Raw genomic sequence first — 19,413 nt, forward strand, 5'->3', positions numbered from 1 at the left:
GCAAACTTTTTTGGTCATGACACATGCCAAAGGTTATAAATTGATGAGCATGATAGGTGGTGTAAATTTACTATCACATAGAGGCCTACATTTTAAGTCAATATGGTCTAGTAGATTGAAACCAAGAGGAGTCACCAAGCAAGTCTATAATCACCTCTTAAGGCCCACTTTCTCCATTTCATTCCAAAGTCAAGACATAGCACATGCAGGTATTACTTTTGAAGAGGACACAAGTTAGCTGCAACAAATCAAGAAGGTATACAAGGGTAAAGTTCACTCCTCAACAAAGGTTGACTTATACATAAAATTTTACAAATTCACAAGTAGGATTATGGCAAATATAACACCTAATTATAGAATCTCAAACTTATAAAGAAGCATGTATGTAGGAAGAATAGATTTTAGTATTAGATGAACATAGAGCCCTCATGAGCAATGATACATGGTAACTTACATGCCTCGAGGTAAGAGCTTTTGCCAAAATAGGTTATGCGCCAAAGCTTTTGCCAAAATATAAAGTGAGGACTATGATAAAACACTTTAACCTACTATAGAGATGACCACTATTAGGCTTATGATTGCTTTATTAGCTCATTATGAATGTCAAATTCATCCAATGGATGTGAAAAATGCTATCTTCAATGGAAAATTGCAAGAGAATCATGTATGTAATATCTCCGTGGTTACTTTAATGCCACCTTTCCAAACAAGTATATGCAAGCTCAAGAGAATCACCCTACGGTCTCAAACAGGCTCTAAGGGCATGGTAGGATAAAATTAATAAGTTTCTCACAACTTATAGTTTTCACAATAGTGTTGCAGATCCCACTCTTTCTATCAAGTGTGAATATAGTCATAATACTCTCTTCATTTTGTATGTTAATGATCTCATACTTATTGGTAGAAACTTGGAAAGTTTGGATGTAATCAAGGTTCAATCAGTAATTGAACATGAAATGAAAGATCTTGGAGAACTTCATTATTGTCTTTGAATTGAGGGTATTAGAAATGCATATAATATTATCCACAAAGTACGCCCAAAGAGATTTAATATGCACTCATGTAGGCTTGCCTCTAATCTTGTGGAAACTAATTTGAAGATTGTTAAATTTTATGATTCAAAGCTAATTGATTGGGTTGTTTGATCTGTTATACAATCACAAGATCAAATTTATCTTCATGTATTGAGTGTTGTGAATCTATTAATGTTTGATCTATTATATACAATCACAAGATCAAATTTATCTTATGGAAACTTGTTAAAGAGTCACAACTATCGTGATAGTGTCTAAGCCATGTCCTCTTATCACACTAAAAAAATCATGACCATTGGGGAGCTAGAGATAGCCATTATGTCTAGATGGAGATAAGTTTCATATAATCTATGCTAACCACACACACTTCTAAACACAAGCTTCCATCCAACCAAAGCATGCAAGTGAACAAGAGAGTAGAATAGAGTAGAGAGTAAAGATAAGGAGAGAGATTGCATTTTGATTCAATGGGGAAGATATGATATTAAGAGAAAAAAGATTTATAAATTAACTTATAAACAAGAAGCCGTCTTCACATTGTGCTTGACTAGGATCTTAAAATGGTGCTTGGCTACTAGTCTCACTCCTCCTATCTTTGCACTATGAAGTCTTAGACCTCCCCATTTAGCTGGTTGGGTCGCTTTATATATCATAGCACCATCACTTGTAAAAGATAAGATTGTAACAATACACAAAAGTGGAAGTAGGATCAACACAATATAAAGGACTAAATTGTAGAACGTAGTGAAGAATAAACAATATTATTGCATACAAACTTGATTACAAATTGATGTGGCTATTTACCCACTCGTGTGCTCCAGGAAAGAAGCTTTGATGTGATAATCTAGAAAGACTCTGGATGGAGGATGTTTTGCTTACAAGAGTGCTTGAACACATGAACTCTATGATGAACCAAGGCTGCCAAACTAGTCTCCATACATAGTATCCAAGCCAACCCACGACTTGATCCAAAATGACCAACTGACTATATCATTTGATTAGGACCATATTAGACCACAACATAGTCCCATAGGGAATTCGCACAGCTCCCATGGCCATCTGAGACCGTCTAGACCCTCAAACGATCTCCCCATAATTAGAGAATAGTGTGTCCTTGATTTGCTATCATGCACACTAATGGGGTCACATAGCCCGCATAGGCATGGATCCTTGTTCAAGTCAAGAGCTTACCTTAGCCTTGCCGAAGCATGTGTCATGGGGTTTTACCTTAGAGCCATAAATCTACAACCTCCCAATGTGGGTACGCTAGCTCGTCCCCATCGCATCCTCACTTCATTGTCACATCGGAATGCTCCTTGCCAAAGAGGTGAAAGGAGAGCTCTCAATGGGGGCAAGAAGAAATGGTACTTTGCGATGGTTCTCTCTAACAAAGGCATGGAAAGAAGAAGAAGCTATTATAAGAAGAAAACATACAATCAAACCTATCTCGCATGCATCCATAGAATGGTTCTGCAATTTGGGGAAGGTCTAGGGGCTAGGCTTGCGCTCGCCCATAGTCCCCCCTATTCAGAAATGTACGTGGACAGCTATCATCCGATGATAATGCAGGTTCGTGAAATAATAGTGCCTATGTTTTTATTACATGCAAAGCCCATGGATATTGTATAGCTGACATGCATGGGCATTGGGCAAGGTGAGCATGTTTAGAAGTTTCTTTTGTTGAAAACTCCAACACTCTACTTTCTGTAACACTTATTTGTCTGCTTTCTTTGACTCTTACACGTGGTTTGAGATAGATGTGTATTGAGGCTAGCTGATAAGGTGGGGGGGAATGAGATTGGATTGTCCATGAGATTGGAAGAATTTAGGACACCCAGGCTAGTGAGTACATTGGTAACGCACACTATGGGTGGCTCGCCGAATGGATCTAGGTGCTTTTTGAGCCTCTTTTTGAAGTGTTATGGTGGCTCTATGGCCTGCTTGCGTGAAACATGGTGATGTCGGCATAAAGAAGTGACACATTACTAAGCTTTCATGGTTTGGGGGTGAAATGCCAGGCAATGCTAACCTTCCCTTTGGGTATCTCAACTTTGCTTGATTAGCATGGATGTAGGCTAGTTTTGTGCCTTAGAGGGAGATGCAGAGCATGGTTAATAGAATCACTACTGAGTGTGAAGACCACCATTTGGGTGCATGAATCCAGATGGCTCCATGATTGTGATTGGGATACACATGTGATTGGGCAAGATGAAGGATTATCCGGTAGTATCTTCATGAAGTCCTAGCATGTCGTGCACAGATAGAAGGCTAGTAGCCCTTGTGAGTGTGCAGACACTAGAATTGTGATTCATAATGGAAAGAGGGATGGAATAAGCAAGAACAAGACTCAATGAATGAAGACGAGACAAGAAAATCAAATTGAAGGCAAGCATGCAAAGTGTTGGCATGGGGCATGGAAGCTGCATGCAAGAATGAGATGCAGTGTTGGAGTGCCTTGATAGGATGCGGTTTAGACCATTGGGTGCCATCGCAAGCAGACGGCATGAGTGCATGGATGGGTGCCGAATGGATCACAAGGTAGGATGGACTATCCGGGCAAATGTGCCTAAGTGCTGATGGCGAAAGAACGTGAGTGAAGAAGATTGACTACACATGGGGCCCAAGTCTCGCTCCTGACAGGCCCGACCCTCCCACGCCATTGGACCAAACTTTCAAGGGTTTGGCTATAAGGGGAGATAATTTGGGTTTAGTGGTAGCGAGATTTTCTTTTGGTTTTGTGGACGGTGTTGTGGTGATTAGGCTATCTAGGTGATTATACACCTCAAAAATAATCCTAGCTGCACTAACTCAATCCTCCATGGGGAATGCTCTACCCCCTTAGTGGGGTGGTAGAGCACTCCCCTAGTGGGAAGACAAAATAATTAATAAAAGAAGGGTGAAGGGTTTACCTACACTTATCAATTTCTGGAAAGAACATGGAGGTCGACGTTGTGTTGGGACGATGTCGCTTGGCAAGGTGCCGGTATAGTAGCTGAATGAGGGCGTTTCTTGCTGGTTGTGACATGCCAGCTCAATGAGGGCATTTTCTCACCAATGGTGTTGCCTTCTTGGCCGCCATGGTGAGGTTGGTGTGGTGGTGGCTTGGTTGTCTTGTCGGGTGGCTTATAGCTTTGCCAAGTTGCGGTTGGTGCTTGGAATGAGGTGACAGGATGGTGCTTGATTGGGATGCCTTGTGGGCATTCTGATGGCATGGGTGGGATGGCTTGTTGATGGAGCTGGGAACGTGTTGTTGGAGAGGCCAGTGATGATATTGGAGAGGCCAAGGCAAAGAAGGCTAGTGGTTTATGTCATTGAACCCACTTGAAAAGGCCACCTACCAGGTCTTGAGATACACCTTAATAGTGGGATTCTCGCCTAGTGGAGCCAAATGGAGCTCCAGCAAGAGGAGAGAGAAACCATACTAAATTACATTACTAGAACCAAGTATCTTCACATGAGATGTAGCACCACCTGCAAGAGACTAGATGACTTATCACACATCACTTGATTTATGATCAGTCTTAAGAGAAAAAAGCCACATGACCATGTCTACAGGTCTAAATGCTACATCTTTGATAACTGCTACTGCGAGACAATAGACCTAGTGCATAACCTACAAGATAAGGATGTAGAAGTCTCCATCCATACCAAGAGATAGGGAACACATCATCCAAAGCCTCGTCGTTAGCCAAGGGCACCCAACCAACACCATCTAGAGTCCTAGTAGTAAGGGACATGAGCATGGATAAGTTGGTACAAAATTTGCTAAATTGTTCAGGCTAGCTCTAAGAAAAATCTCAAGGCCAAGCCCAGTTGCGACACCTCAAGCAGGACACCCGAAACTCTTGCTTTAGCTACATCTTCTGAGCTTGGGTGTTTATGTGTACTTCTTCACCAAGGTGTCCCAAGCCTCCTTAGGCATTTGTGCATCCTATATATATGCACAATCATAGGGTCTGTCACACTAATAGACCACCAATACAACACCTTTTTGGTCTTTTATTGTATGTTTTATATGTCTGCACTTGTTGAGGGGTGGGATTTTCTTCACCTCCTTTTCATCATCTATGATGAACTCCCAATATCGTTTTATTGGTCATTCTGAACTTCCACGCTTAGAAGTTATTCTTGTCCCCTTTCTTGCTCGCAATCTATAACAAGCTATCATACATCTTTACTTGTACCAACTTACCAAAAAGTGCCTATAAAATACCTGTTTATAATACCATTGTATGTGAAAGAACCAATCACATAAACATACATCCACCAACACTTGTAATACTTAGATTCCTTGCACAGGGATTATCCAACAAACCAAATTTTTGTTGTAACTTTACACCAAACTAGAAATTGGGCATATACAATCAAAATCAACACTTCACAGAGTACTTAATAGCATCTTTGTCCCTTTCTCCTCTATAACATCTTGAAGAGTGGCTGACCTTCGTTTCCTCAAACCTTACTTTGTAACACGGAGTCCAAAAGAATCAATAAAGCGATTTAGCTTCACAAAGGTAGTCTCAAGGTTAAGAGCAACAGTGGCAGGTTGGGCCATCCGCTTGTTGACCTTGAGCCACACTCACTCAAAACGAGCATATTTACAATTAAACTTTGCTATAAACTCCTACACAAATTCCATAGGAGCCTTTGACATACTCTGCATTTTCACCCACAACTATGTAGGCCTCTCAACGGGCCCAAGTCTCGTATGGAAAGCATGTACCAATGCATCCCATTCCTGACGAATAGCTTGGAGCAAAGAAAAGCACCAATCTCAAGCATCATCCTCAAGCCAATATTCAAAAATTGGATGCATTCTTAAACACTGCATTTGTCTTTGACCCTCATGCACATATACTTTGTAAGAAACACATCCACAAACAAACGACCATTGGGGTAAAACACATCACCATCCATACTAGAAAAGAGAGAAATCATCAAAAATCCATACTAGAAAAGAGAAATCACCAAAAAATTGATACTTGGCAATCGGCTTCCACACTCAATGCACCAAAAAATGTGACACGTTTAAGGACTTGGGCGAATAGTGTCAAATCTATATTCGTTGGAAACGTCAAGACCCAAGTAGTGCACACACACACAAACTTCTATAGTGTTTTGAAATCTAGTAATCCCCAAAACCATCAACGATATGCCCTCTTGCATGTCCTGTGAGTAAAGAAAACACTTGGCAAGCACATATTCTTATCTCCATAAATCTCCATAATACTCTTTCCAAAAAGAAAACATGTATAATGTACTCTCTGATTTTCTGGGCTTTTGATGCGACGAACTTTAAATTTCTGGATCTCTTAAAAGTTATAAATTTAAAAAAGAAAAACATAAAAAACCCTGGTACCACACTAATGGCCGACCAAACTTGTATGAACACGGGCTTATGCACCAACATGGCAACCCATGGTCTCCTCAAGAACCCAAGAAGACACCACAGAGCTGTCCACAGGACCAAGTTCCACAAGCCACTACACACCACACAAAAGGCTCTGTAGAGCACAAGGTAAGCTTCTGTCAAACAAGACCTTCATTCAGCCCCCACTAGCTTTGCAAGCACGCGTGTAGCCGCAAGTAAGATCATGCGCTTCCTGCTTTTTTAACCTTATTTGTGCGTCCTGTGCCCGTCCAGATGACAATCTTAGACGATGATGATGAGGATGACAATGTGTGCTTTCTTGTGTTAAGCACAGCAACAACAGAAAAACACACACACTCTCTCTTTAATGAATGAACACAGCTTGAGAGAGATATGTAAAAATTGCAGCCCCTTTTATCGACAAGCCCCTCTTATTGACGGATGCGATAGAGTTAAAAGTATGCTCACTTCAACCCCTGTTTTGGTTTGCCCGAACTTCTCTAAACCATTTACTCAGAGTCGATGCATGTGGAAGAGAAATTGGAACAGTTTTATATCAAGATCATGGTGTGATTGCTTATGAGAGCTATAAGTTAAATGAGAAAAAAATGCAAATGTATGTGTATGATCCACACTAATATCAATCAAGGGGATTGTATATAAAGGTGACTTGCATGAGTATACAAAAATTTTACAACACTGCCCCCATTCCTTAATGACTGTGTGCTGAAGATGGCAGGCACATACAAAATCGAGACCAAATACTAGCAGAAGCATCCCTTGCCTTAGCTCAAGAAGATATGGTGATAGAACGAGTGACTAATTTGAAAAACCATTAAATAGAAGTATAAAGCATGAACTTTAACCATTCCCATTTCATTTGTCGTCCATGAAGCCTGTTAACTAGTCATGCACAGGTTCCACAACTTCTCACAGACATCAAAGGTATTCATATCCTCTGTATTGAATCCAAAAGTGTCGACCACATAACCCTTTGAGTCAACAAGGTCTTTCAAGAGTTAAGGTGAAAGGGTTAAAATTAAACCACCTCATAGGCACAAAACTCATACTCAAGCAAACAAAAGGATACTTCCAGCAACTCTGTTGTTCCCCTCATCGGAAGGAATCATGTGAAAAGTTGAAGCACACAATGCTAAGACCGTCCTGTATATACAAAGACAACACACCAAATGAGGGAAAAAGATGCTACCTTGCATTGACCATGTGGAAAGCTTGCACGCTTGCTCAGAACACCAGTTTTAAAAAACATGCATAGAGCTAGAATTTACCATAAGTTCCCTTATACCATCAGTTTATAGTTCAAAAAAGCCCATTTTTACCAATGGATACTTGATAGGCACTCAGCCTTTAAAATTGTATGTAAGCTTGAACTCGATCATTGAATTTTATGTTTTTGTTTTCTCCAATGTTCACGATTAGGCCTTAAATGCTCTAGGTTTATACAAGTCCATTATTTGACTTTTCTTGTGTCCCATATCAATGCTTCACCGTCAAAAAATAGAGCTCATGGTTTCAATTCAAACCACTAGGAAGGCCTTCATATATGAGTGGCAATTTTGTTGGGAATCAAGGTCTTACCTGTGTGTGAACCACCTCTTAGAGGGGTGTCAATAATATCTAGATATTTGTGTGTGATTGACAAGCAGTGATGTCATTGAGGCAACCTTTGTAACCTATGAAGGTACATGTACTTTCATTGAATTAATAAAGCAAGTGTCACATCATTGACTCGTGTACTTTCACTCTCCCTCTCTACTATGTTCTCTTTGCCCCTTTCTCTCATGTGTACAATGCCATAGCCACAGCCATGTTCCCCTTTGAGTCCCCATAGCTGGATTGAAGCTCTACATTTGGTATTAGAGCTGCCCGCCTGTCGTATCAAAGCTGCCCACCTGTCTGCAGCCCGCTCTCCGCCTGCTACCCATCAATGGTCACATCTCCATTTGTGCTCTGTTGCCCACGCTGCCCAAACCGTTTCCTACATCCAATCCACACCGATGGAGCTCGTTGGTGCAAGACTAGATGAGATGAAGCACAAGTACGCAGACTCTGATGAGTGGGAAGAAGCATTGGACTCCACAAGATACGGGATGGTTAGCTTTTCTACAAAAGTCGACTTTGTGTCTTGAAGCAGTTTAGAGCAACTATTCTCCACGATGCCTATGACACATCAATGGTGGACATAGGGCCATGAACTCAACATCGGAGAAAATTAAGAGGCAATTCTACTAGCCCAAAATGAGGTAGGACGTGTTCACGTATGTACAACATTGTCCGATTTGTCAAAAGGTGAAAGCATCGTATGGAAAGAAATTGGGTTTGATACAACCATTGCCAATTCTCGATGGCCCTTTCCAAGATATCTCTATGGATTTCGTGACAAATTTGCCTCCGAGTCCGGGTAAGCATAACACGCAATGTTGTGGGTCATTTTAGCAAGTTCATTATACTTATTCTCTACAGGACTAATGTTACTATTGAAGATGTTGCAAGGCTATTTATCCGACATTGGTACTAGATTGGTGGCATACCTAGGATCATTGTATCAAATCGCGATGCCAAGTTTACCAGTCATTTTTGGAGGACATTGTTAGATAATTTTGATACTAAGTTAAAATTTTCTAATACATTCCATCCACAGATGGACAGCCAGACAAAGATGTACAATCAATTGGCATTCAACGTGCTGAAATGTTAAGTCCATGATCAACAAGGTAAGTGGGAATAGTTTTTGCTCTTTGGTTCAAGATGTTCTGAACGACTCTTTTTCTTTAGCTATTGGCAAGCCATACGAGGCAACGTTTAGAAGACCATTCCAATCTTTATTGACCAAGACATAGTCTTCAGTACCCGATGCTAACCGAAGGACAGAGACTTACCAACAGATTTTGGAGTACATGAAAGACAAATTAGCCAAAACATAAGAGGTCTATTCTTGATAGCCAACAAGGACAAAAGGGATGTAAAATTCTCAAAAAGGAATTGGATATATCTACTGATTATGAAACAAAGGTTGAAACAAGCGAACAAGCGTTGCCCAAAGTTGTCATTTCAGAGTTTCCGAGTTTGAAGAAGATCAACGAGGTGTTCATGCAATTGAAGTTACCTTCCAATTGGACCATGCATGATGTGTTCATGTTGCTTGGTTGAAGTACTATGCCAAACCTCCTCCCATAGATGTCCAAGGTGTACCAGAACCTAATATCATCGATGAAGCTACAGTGATGGTTCCAGTACAGATCTTTTCCTTTTGCACTGCTTCAAGCATGGCCTTAGGCCAGCCCTTAAGCACTTGGGACAGCCTTGTCAAGCCCAAAAGCCTTGTTAGCCAGCAACAGATGCTCACACGTGTGGAAGGCGCCTCATTAAATGCAAATTTCATCAGTCATGAGTGTTGGGGTAAAGGCATTATGCCCACCCTTATAGTGTGTACTAGCCCATAAGTTATAGTACATAGTACACTTAGTACATTAAAAGTACTAAGTGCACTATGTGTACTAGTGCAATATACATGTGTGATAGGGGAGTCACACACTCACTCTCATGAGTTGACTTATCCCCACATATGTCTCTCTCTCTTCTTCTTCTCTCTATGTGTATGTCTCCCACATGAAACCTAACCCTAATTCCTTCTCCCATTCAATTGGTATCAGAGCTAGGGAGTGGTAGGGTTTCTACATCGAAAGTCAGCTAGGGTTTGTGCAGTGACTGTGTGTCCCTGCGTTGAACAAGTCGCATGCAGGTGGGCCTTAAGCAAGTAGGCGAAGGCTTGCTACCCTCAAGGAAGCGTAACAGCTCGACTCTCCAGCAGCTGCTTTGCTGCACGACTCTCTACGCTGGTGGAGCTTCGCTCGAGCTGCTGGTGAAAAGCGGAGGCCTTTAGGTGGACTCCGTGGGAAAGCGTGTAGCGCTACTAGGCGAAGGCGAGCGGCACTCAGCAGTGAGCGAATACGTCTACGAGGCGAACACAGGCGAACACGCTTGCAGGCGTGCGTGTGTGTGCGCTTACAGTTTTGACTCCAACGCGGCCAGCACAAAAGTCATCGCCGCGCGTCAACGCCTAGCGGGAGTTGCAGGCAGCAACGCAATTGGGCGTTAGACGACTGGCTGCTGGGCGTAGAGGAGGTCCTGTCGCCCACGAGGACAGCTACGCGTCCGACTCTCCCTGTACCTTACAACTGGTTGCCTCGCTTCTTGGCGAACTAGTCAACATCCGCCACAACTAGTTCGCTTGCTCGTCGCCTGTCAGTTGAGCGCTGTTGAGCTGCCTTCTATTTCTTCTCTTGCACGAATACAGTTGCCGAGCGCCTCCTTGGCCTGCCTGCATCAATACAGCAGCAGCAAATTCATCACCCCCTTTCCTGCAACAAAAAGAGAAATCAGCTGATTTCAAAGGTACATGCTTCAAATTTTTTTTGGGATTTGCAATTGAGCAGGTACAATCATCAATTGAGCAGGTACAGGTGCCAAATTGCTCAATTTTTTGAGCAAAATTGGCAAAATTGGGTGACATTGGTCACAATCAGGATCGATTTGCAAGAAATTGGATGTCAAAATTTGGGGCTTTTGATGTAATTGTGCAATTAAGCATTCATACATGTTGTATGATGTGAGAAATCGCACATTCGGGCAAAATTGCAGCAAATTGCAGTGCAGATCAAAGGGCTTTTGTGCCGATCGGGTTGATTTGCATGCAGGCACTCATATTTGATGCTTTGGGCAATGTATTGATGCCTGTCAAGCACTCAATGTGCCTGTAAATGAAGGGGCTTTTATGTACTGGATGTATATGTGGCCAAGGGGAAGCACTGTGAAGACTCTGGATGCCTTCCTGTGCGTTAATGTACCATGTATGATCAGAAATTGATCTCAAATCAAGGGACTTTTCAAGAATTTATTCTTGTTGAGCTTGGCAAAGCAGCAGGCAAGACTTTTATGCCGTGAATCCTCAGAAATCAGCTTGCAATGAAGGGGCTTTTGCCCAATTTCTGTTCGGGACTGTAGTATGCAGTGATCGGGACTGTAAAAGTCTGATTTTCACTCATTTGGAGAGCCAGGAGAACATTTATTGCTACTGTTCCTGCTGGTACAGATTTGATACAGCTTTGTACAAGATTTGGCATGGCTGCACATTGATTTGAGTGAGGAAAAGGTTCAATTTCAGCTGCTGTACTTGCATGTACAGATTTGGTACATCATTGGTGAGCACTTAGTACTGTTGTACAGTACTTTGGAAGGGAAACAGAGCACATTTAAGGTGCTGTCCTAAATCTGCAGCAACCAGATTTTGGTGATTTCATCACATACAGTGGGAGTAGAGTTGCATTTGTGCTTCCGCAGTGGGAGATAAACTTTGGGAGAAAAACTGTGAGCACTTTGTGTGCTTTTGGTGCAGTGTTTGCACATTTTGCAGGGAGTCAGGCATTGACTGGTTGCATATTGCTATGGCAACCACAGGTGAGAGCTCTTCATTGCTTCACATCAAGAAGCTTGAAGGCTCACATAACTATGATATTTGGCAAACCCAGTGCTATAATGTGTTGCCCCAGAAGAAGCAGCACAAGCCTATCAAAGAAAGGGGTGTAATGCCCGCTTCTCTTACTGCTGAAGAGTGGGAAGATATGGATGAGCTGGCAAGATCTACTATCATGTTGTCTGTGTCAAACTCTTTACTTTTCAGCATTCGTGAAGAGAAGACAGCTTGGGGAATGTGGCAAAGATTGCAGGACTTGTATGCCCAACAAAGTGCCTCAAACAAAGTGTATTGGTTGAAGAAACTCATAGGTCTTCAAATGAAGGAAGGGGCGTCTATGACAGCCCATCTAAATGAGTTTAATGGTATTGTCAGCCAGGTTATAAATCAAAAGTTGGCAATGGACGATGAGTTCAAAGCCACCTTTCTCTTATGCACTTTGCCAGAGAGTTGGGACACATTCAAGACAGCCACTAGCAATTCGAATGCTATGCTGTCATATGCAGATATCGAGGGTGCTCTTCTTCAAGAAGAGATGAACGGAAAGAATAATTCTGTTGGAAAGTCCAATGCAATGAATGCACGTGGGAGATCCCAGCAAAGGGGTAAAAGCCAGGAACGGGGAAGGAGCAAGTCCCGCTCCAAAAAGGACTTGGAATGCCATTATTGTGGCAAGTAGGGACACATCAAAAAGCAATGCTACAAATGGAAAAATGATCAAAAGGAAAAGGAAAAAGGCAAAGACAAAGACAAAGATGAAGCCAAAGATGTAAAGCCAAAGGGTAAAAGTGGAGTCAAGATTGAAGAAGTCAATGTGTCACATGCAGGTGACAGTGAGAATGAGGTCCTATTCACATCTTCACTTGATGCCCATTCTCTTCTTGCAGGAGATGGTCATGGTATGCACTCATGGATCATTGATTCAGGTGCCTCCTTTCATGTCACAGGTTGCAGAGACTTGTTTGTAAGGTATACTGCTGGCAATGAAGGAGTAGTTTATTTGGGTGATAACCATGCATGCAAGATTCTTGGCAGAGGTGATGTGAGGCTTGTGTTTTCAGATGGCTCACAGCTTATGCTCCATGATGTCAGGCATGTGCCTGAGATCAAGAAGAACCTGCTTTCTACTGGACAGCTTGATGATGCTGATTATGTTACCACATTTGGTCGTGGAAAGTGGAAGATTAGTAAGGGCTCACTGGTTGTTGCTAGAGGCTCTAAGGTGGACACTCTTTACTTCATGCATGCAGGTGTTTGTCACCATGCTAATGTAAATGCAACCGAGCTGCCAGAAATCTCTATGTGGCATAGCCGGTTGGGACACATGAGTGTCAAAGAAATGGAGCAATTGTCTCGTTTTGGTTACTTGCCTTCTCTAAAGTTTTCAAGTTTTCAGTTTTGTGAGCATTGTATATATGGCAGGCAACTCCAGTGCCCCCACAAGAAAGCTCTTGGACAAAAAGATGCTCATTTAGAGCTTGTGCATACAGATGTATGTGAGATGCCTCAGCTTTCTTTAGGAGGGACAAAATACTGTGTCCTTTATTGATGATGCCACACGTAAGGTGTGGGTTTATCCTCTTCGTTTGAAGAGTGATACATTCTCAGTGTTTCAGAAGTTTGTTGCTCATGTTGAGAATCAAACTGGCAAAACACTGAAGGCTTTGCGTTCCGACAATGGTGGAGAGTATATGTCCAAACAGTTTCAGGACTTTTGTGATGCTAAAGGCATCAAGAGGGAGCTCTCTACTCCTTATGATCCTCCACAAAACGGAACAGCAAAGAGGATAAACAGGACCATTCAGGAGAAGGTCCGTTCTATGTTGTCACATGCTGCGTTACCTCATGGTTTTTGGGCTGAAGCTGTTATGACAGCCGTTCATCTTATAAATAGGTCACCTAACACGAAGCTTGGTGGGAAAGTGCCAGAGGAAGTATGGACAGGGAAGCCTCCGTCATACAAGCACTTGAGAGTGTTTGGTTGCATTGCGTACGTGCACATGCGCAGGGAAATGCGCACCAAACTTGATCCTAAGTCTCACAAATGCATATTCCTAGGATATGGTGACAGAGGTGAAATGGGGTATAGACTATGGGATCCCGTGAATAGAAAGATTATACGCAGCAATGATGTCATTTTTGATGAAACATGCATGTATAAGGAGCCTGCAAGGCAACAAGAGCCTGGCAGAGTCATCTTTGATGATGATGGACATCATGGACAACAACCAAGGGCTGTAAATCAACCATTACAACAGCAAAACCAGCCCTTAAATGGTGCTGAAAATGGTCCAAATGGACAGCCAAAGATGGCAGAAGATATCCCAATGGATATCCCACAGTTAGAGGAGATACCGGGCATGATTTTTCAGCCTTATGGCATGGAACAGGAGCCACCAATAGTGATATGCAGGCTGGACAGCAACCTGCAAATGATGGTCATTGGGTACGGAGGTCCACAAGACCCTCCAGAGCCCCTGACAGGTTTGTTCCAGGGGTTAACTACTTGATGCTCACTGACTGTGGGGAGCCCTCTTGTTATAAGGAGGCTTTACAAAGGGTAGACAAGGCTCTTTGGGAGCGTGCCATGAAGTCAGAGATGGATTCTCTGCACAAAAATGGAACATGGAAGTTGGTGCATTTGCCTACAGGCAAGAAGGTTTTGCCATGCAAGTGGGTTTACAGGCTCAAAGTTGCACCTGATGCAAAGCCAAGATACAAAGCCAGGTTAGTGGCTAAGGGCTTCAAGCAAGAATATGGTGTGGACTTTGATGAGATCTTCTCTCCAGTGGTCAAAATGACCACACTTAGAGCTGTATTAGCTTTGGTTGCACATGATGATCTGGATTTGATTCAGATGGATGTGAAGACTGCTTTTCTTCACGGTGATCTCCATGAGGAAATATATATGCAACAGCCAGAGGGTTATGCAGTGAATGGAAAGGAGAAGCTTGTATGCAAGCTAAAAAAGAGTCTTTATGGGCTCAAACAGGCACCAAGGGAATGGTATCATAAATTTGATACATTCATGAAATCTCAGGATTTCAGAAGAAGTGACATAGATCACTGCTTATACACCAAGAAAGCTTTGGATGGCAGTCTATTGATCCTCATCTTGTATGTTGATGATATGTTGATTGCCGGGAAATCTCGTAAAGAGATGGATGCCTTGAAGAAGAGGCTGCATCAAACCTTTGATATGAAGGATTTGGGTGATGCAAATCACATTTTGGGTATGCGGATACTTCGGGACAGAAATCAGCATGTGTTGTATTTGTCTCAGAAGGAATACATTGGCAAAGTTTTGCAGAGGTTCAATATGAACGGGGGGAAGAAGACTAGTACTCCTTTGCCTCCATATGTGAAACTCAGTGCTATGGACAGCCCACAGTCAGCAGATAGTGGCAGGGCTGATATGGCCAAGATTCTGTATGCTTCAGCTTGTGGCAATCTCATGTATGCCATGGTTGCTACTAGGCCGGACATTGCATTTGCAGTGGGAGTGGTTTCTAGATACATGGCCAACCCTGGCAAGAAGCATTGGGAAGCAGTGAAAGGTGTCATGAGATACCTGAAGGGCACACAGGATATGTGCATTTGTTTTAGCAAACAGGATGCATTAGTGCATGGTTACACGGATTCGGATTATGCCGGTCATCCAGATAACCGGAAGTCTACTACCGGTTATGTGTTTACATTCACAGGAGGTGCTGTGTCATGGATATCCAGGATGCTGAAGTGCACTGCCTTATCTACTACAGAGGCCGAGTACATTGCAGCCACAGAGGCTTGCAAAGAGGCATTATGGCTATCTCGGTTAGTGGTTGATTTGGGTTATACAGGGGATATTCCATTGTTGCATTGTGACAGTCAGAGTGCCATCTAGTTGGCAAAGAACCCTGTCTTTCATGCAAAGACGAAGCATGTGGATGTGAAGTATCACTTCATCAGAGAGGTGATAGAGAACAAGCAAATTCAGCTTGTTAAGATTCATACGGATGACAACCCGGCTGATCTGTTGACAAAGAGTTTGCCTCCGGAGCGGTTTGCTCATTGCATACACTTGATGGGCATTGGATGAGGCCAGTTTCAGCCTTGTATATTATCATGTACATGCTGATTTTTTCTTTTCCTTCATTTAAGGGCACTTTGCCTTTAAGTGGGAGGTTGTTGGGGTAAAGGCATTATGCCCACCCTTATAGTGTGTACTAGCCCATAAGTTATAGTATATAGTACACTTAGTACATTAAAAGTACTAAGTGCACTATGTGTACTAGTGCAATATACATGTGTGATAGGGGAGTCACACACTCACTCTCATGAGTTGACTTATCCCCACATATGTCTCTCTCTCCTTCTCTCTGTGTGTATGTCTCCCACATGAAACCTAACCCTAATTCCTTCTCCCATTCAATGAGCAGGCCTTGAGTAAATTGATGGTATATGGGATAAGCAATGAGCTGCCTAGAGCATAAATCATCTCATATCTTTGCAAGTGCTGAAGTCCAAGAGCCAAAGACAAGCCAAGGAGGGACCAAGCAAGGTGGAAAGTGTAGATCAAGGGACTAACTTCAAGCTGAAGGTTATCTTAGCCAAAAGTAACTATCCAAGTCAATTCAGTCCTGGCTATTTAAAACCAAAAATCTATCATTCTACTCACTCAATAAAGCAAATACACCGTTCAAAGGGTATTTGGGACCCAATACTGTGTATTTGTCTCTTCTCTCTCTCTCCACTCTTAACTTCTCTTACTAAGGGCTGAAAGTATTTATCAAAGTATAATTCTCGTATGTGGGCTTCTGCAATGTGAGGCGTTGAGATATCCGTTGCGCTTGGCACTTCGTGATTTGCCTAATCCATACCTCATGCTTAAGACGGGACCAACAGTTCTGGCGCATGGAACAATTCTGGGCATGGAACTGCACGTGGCTTGGCGGTAGACTGCCGTGTGCAGATGAAAGAGGTGGTGACACATGTGTGGAGAATGGTCGTGAGCTATGAAGCGAGGGCGGGTAGGGGGAAAGTAGGATCCACATCCTCTGTTAGTGATCTCCAGCACCTACAGTTTGATAGGGTCGTCCAGATCAAGTAGTGGAACTTGGCGACTCCCTGTCCTAGCATTGAATCTCATCCATGAGAATTAATCACTAGATAAACTAGTTGCAAGTCTTATTTTCCCATCCCTACTTTCACTTATGAAAATTATCCCTTAAAATTGCTACGATCTCTTGGCCCAACCATATACTTGAGAGGACTCAGGAGGCCCTTTTCTAGCACCTCTATGTTGCTGATATCTCTTGCTCCATATTGCCTCTTGTCATTACTCCTCTGGCCATTGCTTGTTGCCTCAAGGTGGCCCACATGCAACCCATGTGAAAATGCCCCAACTAAATGTTTAGTGTGGCATCTTTCCTCCCTTGAACAATGTTCATGCTGAGGCCTTTTGATCTCAGCCTAGCCCTACCCCATAGCCATGTCCAGAAGGGTGATACATGTGACAGTTAGCCAAAACCTGAGCACAACATGATAAGGATGGACAAGCCCCCACCCAAAGGTGAACATTACCTACTTGCCACACCATAGTTTCATGCAACAAATGTGGCCTCTAATGATCAAGACCAGCAGACTCCTCACACCAGAATCAAAATAGTGTTACACCACCCCAATGCCTTGAAATTCGAAAACCACTTTCTCCCTCCAATTCCTGATGTTGCAGAATTCAAATGACGCAAAGCACACAGAAGATGTTCCAACAACTACATCATGTTGACCCCAAAATTACATGGAGTGCTTACTGGTTGCGCTGCATTTCTGTGTCGAGCTTCTTCAGCGCGTCTTTCTGGGATTGCAAAGTTTGTTGTTGCTTGCTCAAAGCCTCCAGCATGTTCTGAAGAGATGTGTTGGCAGAAAAAATAGGTCATACAAAACCTCCACTCAAACCCTGACCCTCACGTGAAATGTGGTAATGAGTAGGGTGAGGTTTTGAGTACTTAGGTGAGGACACTAACTCTTTATAAAACCCTACGGCAATGATGCAGAGAACTTATCTTTCTTCTTCTTTGAGGAGCCTTTCACGTTGAAGGAGGGTGTCTAAGTGTTCTCGAAGATCATCTTCCGAGGGGGCCAACTGGTCTGTAAGGCGAGCTTTTTGCAAGGCGTGCTCTGCTTCGGCAATCTGTTTCTGCAGATCTGGAGGTCAAGGGGTGGTCACAGAAAATCACAATTCATAAAGCCCCGCCCCCCCCCTCCTCTCTCTATCTCTCTCTCTCACACTCAAAATTCATAACCCCACAGCACCTCTCTCTCTCTCTCTCTCTCTCTCACACACACACACACACACATACACAAATCATAATTCATAATGCGCCCCCCACACACACACACGCAGACACAAACACACGGGAAAAGGAGAAGTGTAATTCTTGCCTTCGATGAGGGTGAGGAGCTCGACGCGGTCCTCCTGGCAGGTGAGGTTGATGCCGAAGAGCTCTGCTTTGAGTTCGTCCAAGAGGGCAGACTCCGCAGAGGCCTTCTTCTCCATTACCCTCACCATCTCCTCCGCTAACTGCAGCAGCCCGTCCGGGTCCAGCTTCGCCTCTCCCATCTCCTCTCGGTCTCTCTCACACACCGCGCGAACTATTTTGAATTGTCCATCTACCATCTCCACCAAGTTTAAGAGTGTTATTTCACACCAAAGTCTAGCTTACACACACCCTATTAATGCGTGTAAAAAACTCAAATAGAATATCTGCACCCAAAACAATTCTCGAGGATTGTTTAATTTCTGGCTGCGCAATTTTAGAGTGTTATTAATTTCTGGCCTTGCATTATTGTACACGTGTCTGATTCTTCCGAATCCGATCTCTCGTATCAATTGACATGTGTCGTCTTTGCATGGCATCACACGTTCTAAACACTCATTCTTCGTTGTTGGGGTTGGTCGCATTGGGGTTCACATTGATCGATCGATCGTCCCGACACTATGGTCTTCGGCAGTTGTCCGTGTTCATGGATATGTTGTGCCTCTTGATCAGCTCTGACCTTCTAAGCTTCATTGCCTGTTCGAGCGTTCTTCTGCTCTGCAGCCAGCAGAGCAGTTGCCTGTTTTTCTTCACACATCATGCTTCTAAATGTTCTCTATTGCTCGTGCTTTCAGATGGCACCTTCTGCATGTCATTATGTCATTCGCTTCCCTAGTTATCGGCTAACAACCTTCACGCGAGCGTGCTTTTGGACTTCTTCTGTGCACAACCTTTAGCGACGTGCTTCTGGACTTCTTATGCCCACGTCGTCCTTCTTGACGGTTCCTGATGGTTGTGGTTGTCGCTCCGCTAGTGTTACATATCCTTCCTTCGCATGGCAAGTTCTACATCGGCCTGCATGTCATTGTGTGATTGGTATCTATTTGCCTTCGCCATGCTATAGTGTGTCGTTCATTTCTTGGTTCATATCCTTCCTTCACATGGCACGTTCTACATCGCCCTGCATGTCTCTGTATGATTGGTATCTGTGCG

General features: G+C 43.1%; 1 protein-coding gene across 1 annotated transcript; it reads right to left on the bottom strand.

The window, feature by feature from the left end:
- Window positions 1-7,221: 7,221 nt before the first annotated feature.
- LOC147622708 (kinetochore protein SPC24 homolog) lies at window positions 7,222-18,604 on the bottom strand. The gene is made up of 5 exons (XM_086822316.1): window positions 18,326-18,604; window positions 17,945-18,088; window positions 17,695-17,794; window positions 7,496-7,569; window positions 7,222-7,414 (listed from the first exon to the last, which is right to left on the bottom strand). Exons 1-5 carry the CDS (start codon window positions 18,558-18,560, stop codon window positions 7,305-7,307), a joined length of 663 nt encoding a protein of 220 aa, XP_086678442.1. The 5' UTR covers window positions 18,561-18,604; the 3' UTR covers window positions 7,222-7,304.
- Between the last annotated feature and the right edge of the window lie 809 nt (window positions 18,605-19,413).

Source organism: Cibotium barometz, chromosome 28, assembly GCF_041138505.1.
Source record: "Cibotium barometz isolate CiBa-2024 chromosome 28, ASM4113850v1, whole genome shotgun sequence".
Lineage (NCBI taxonomy): Eukaryota > Viridiplantae > Streptophyta > Polypodiopsida > Cyatheales > Cibotiaceae > Cibotium > Cibotium barometz.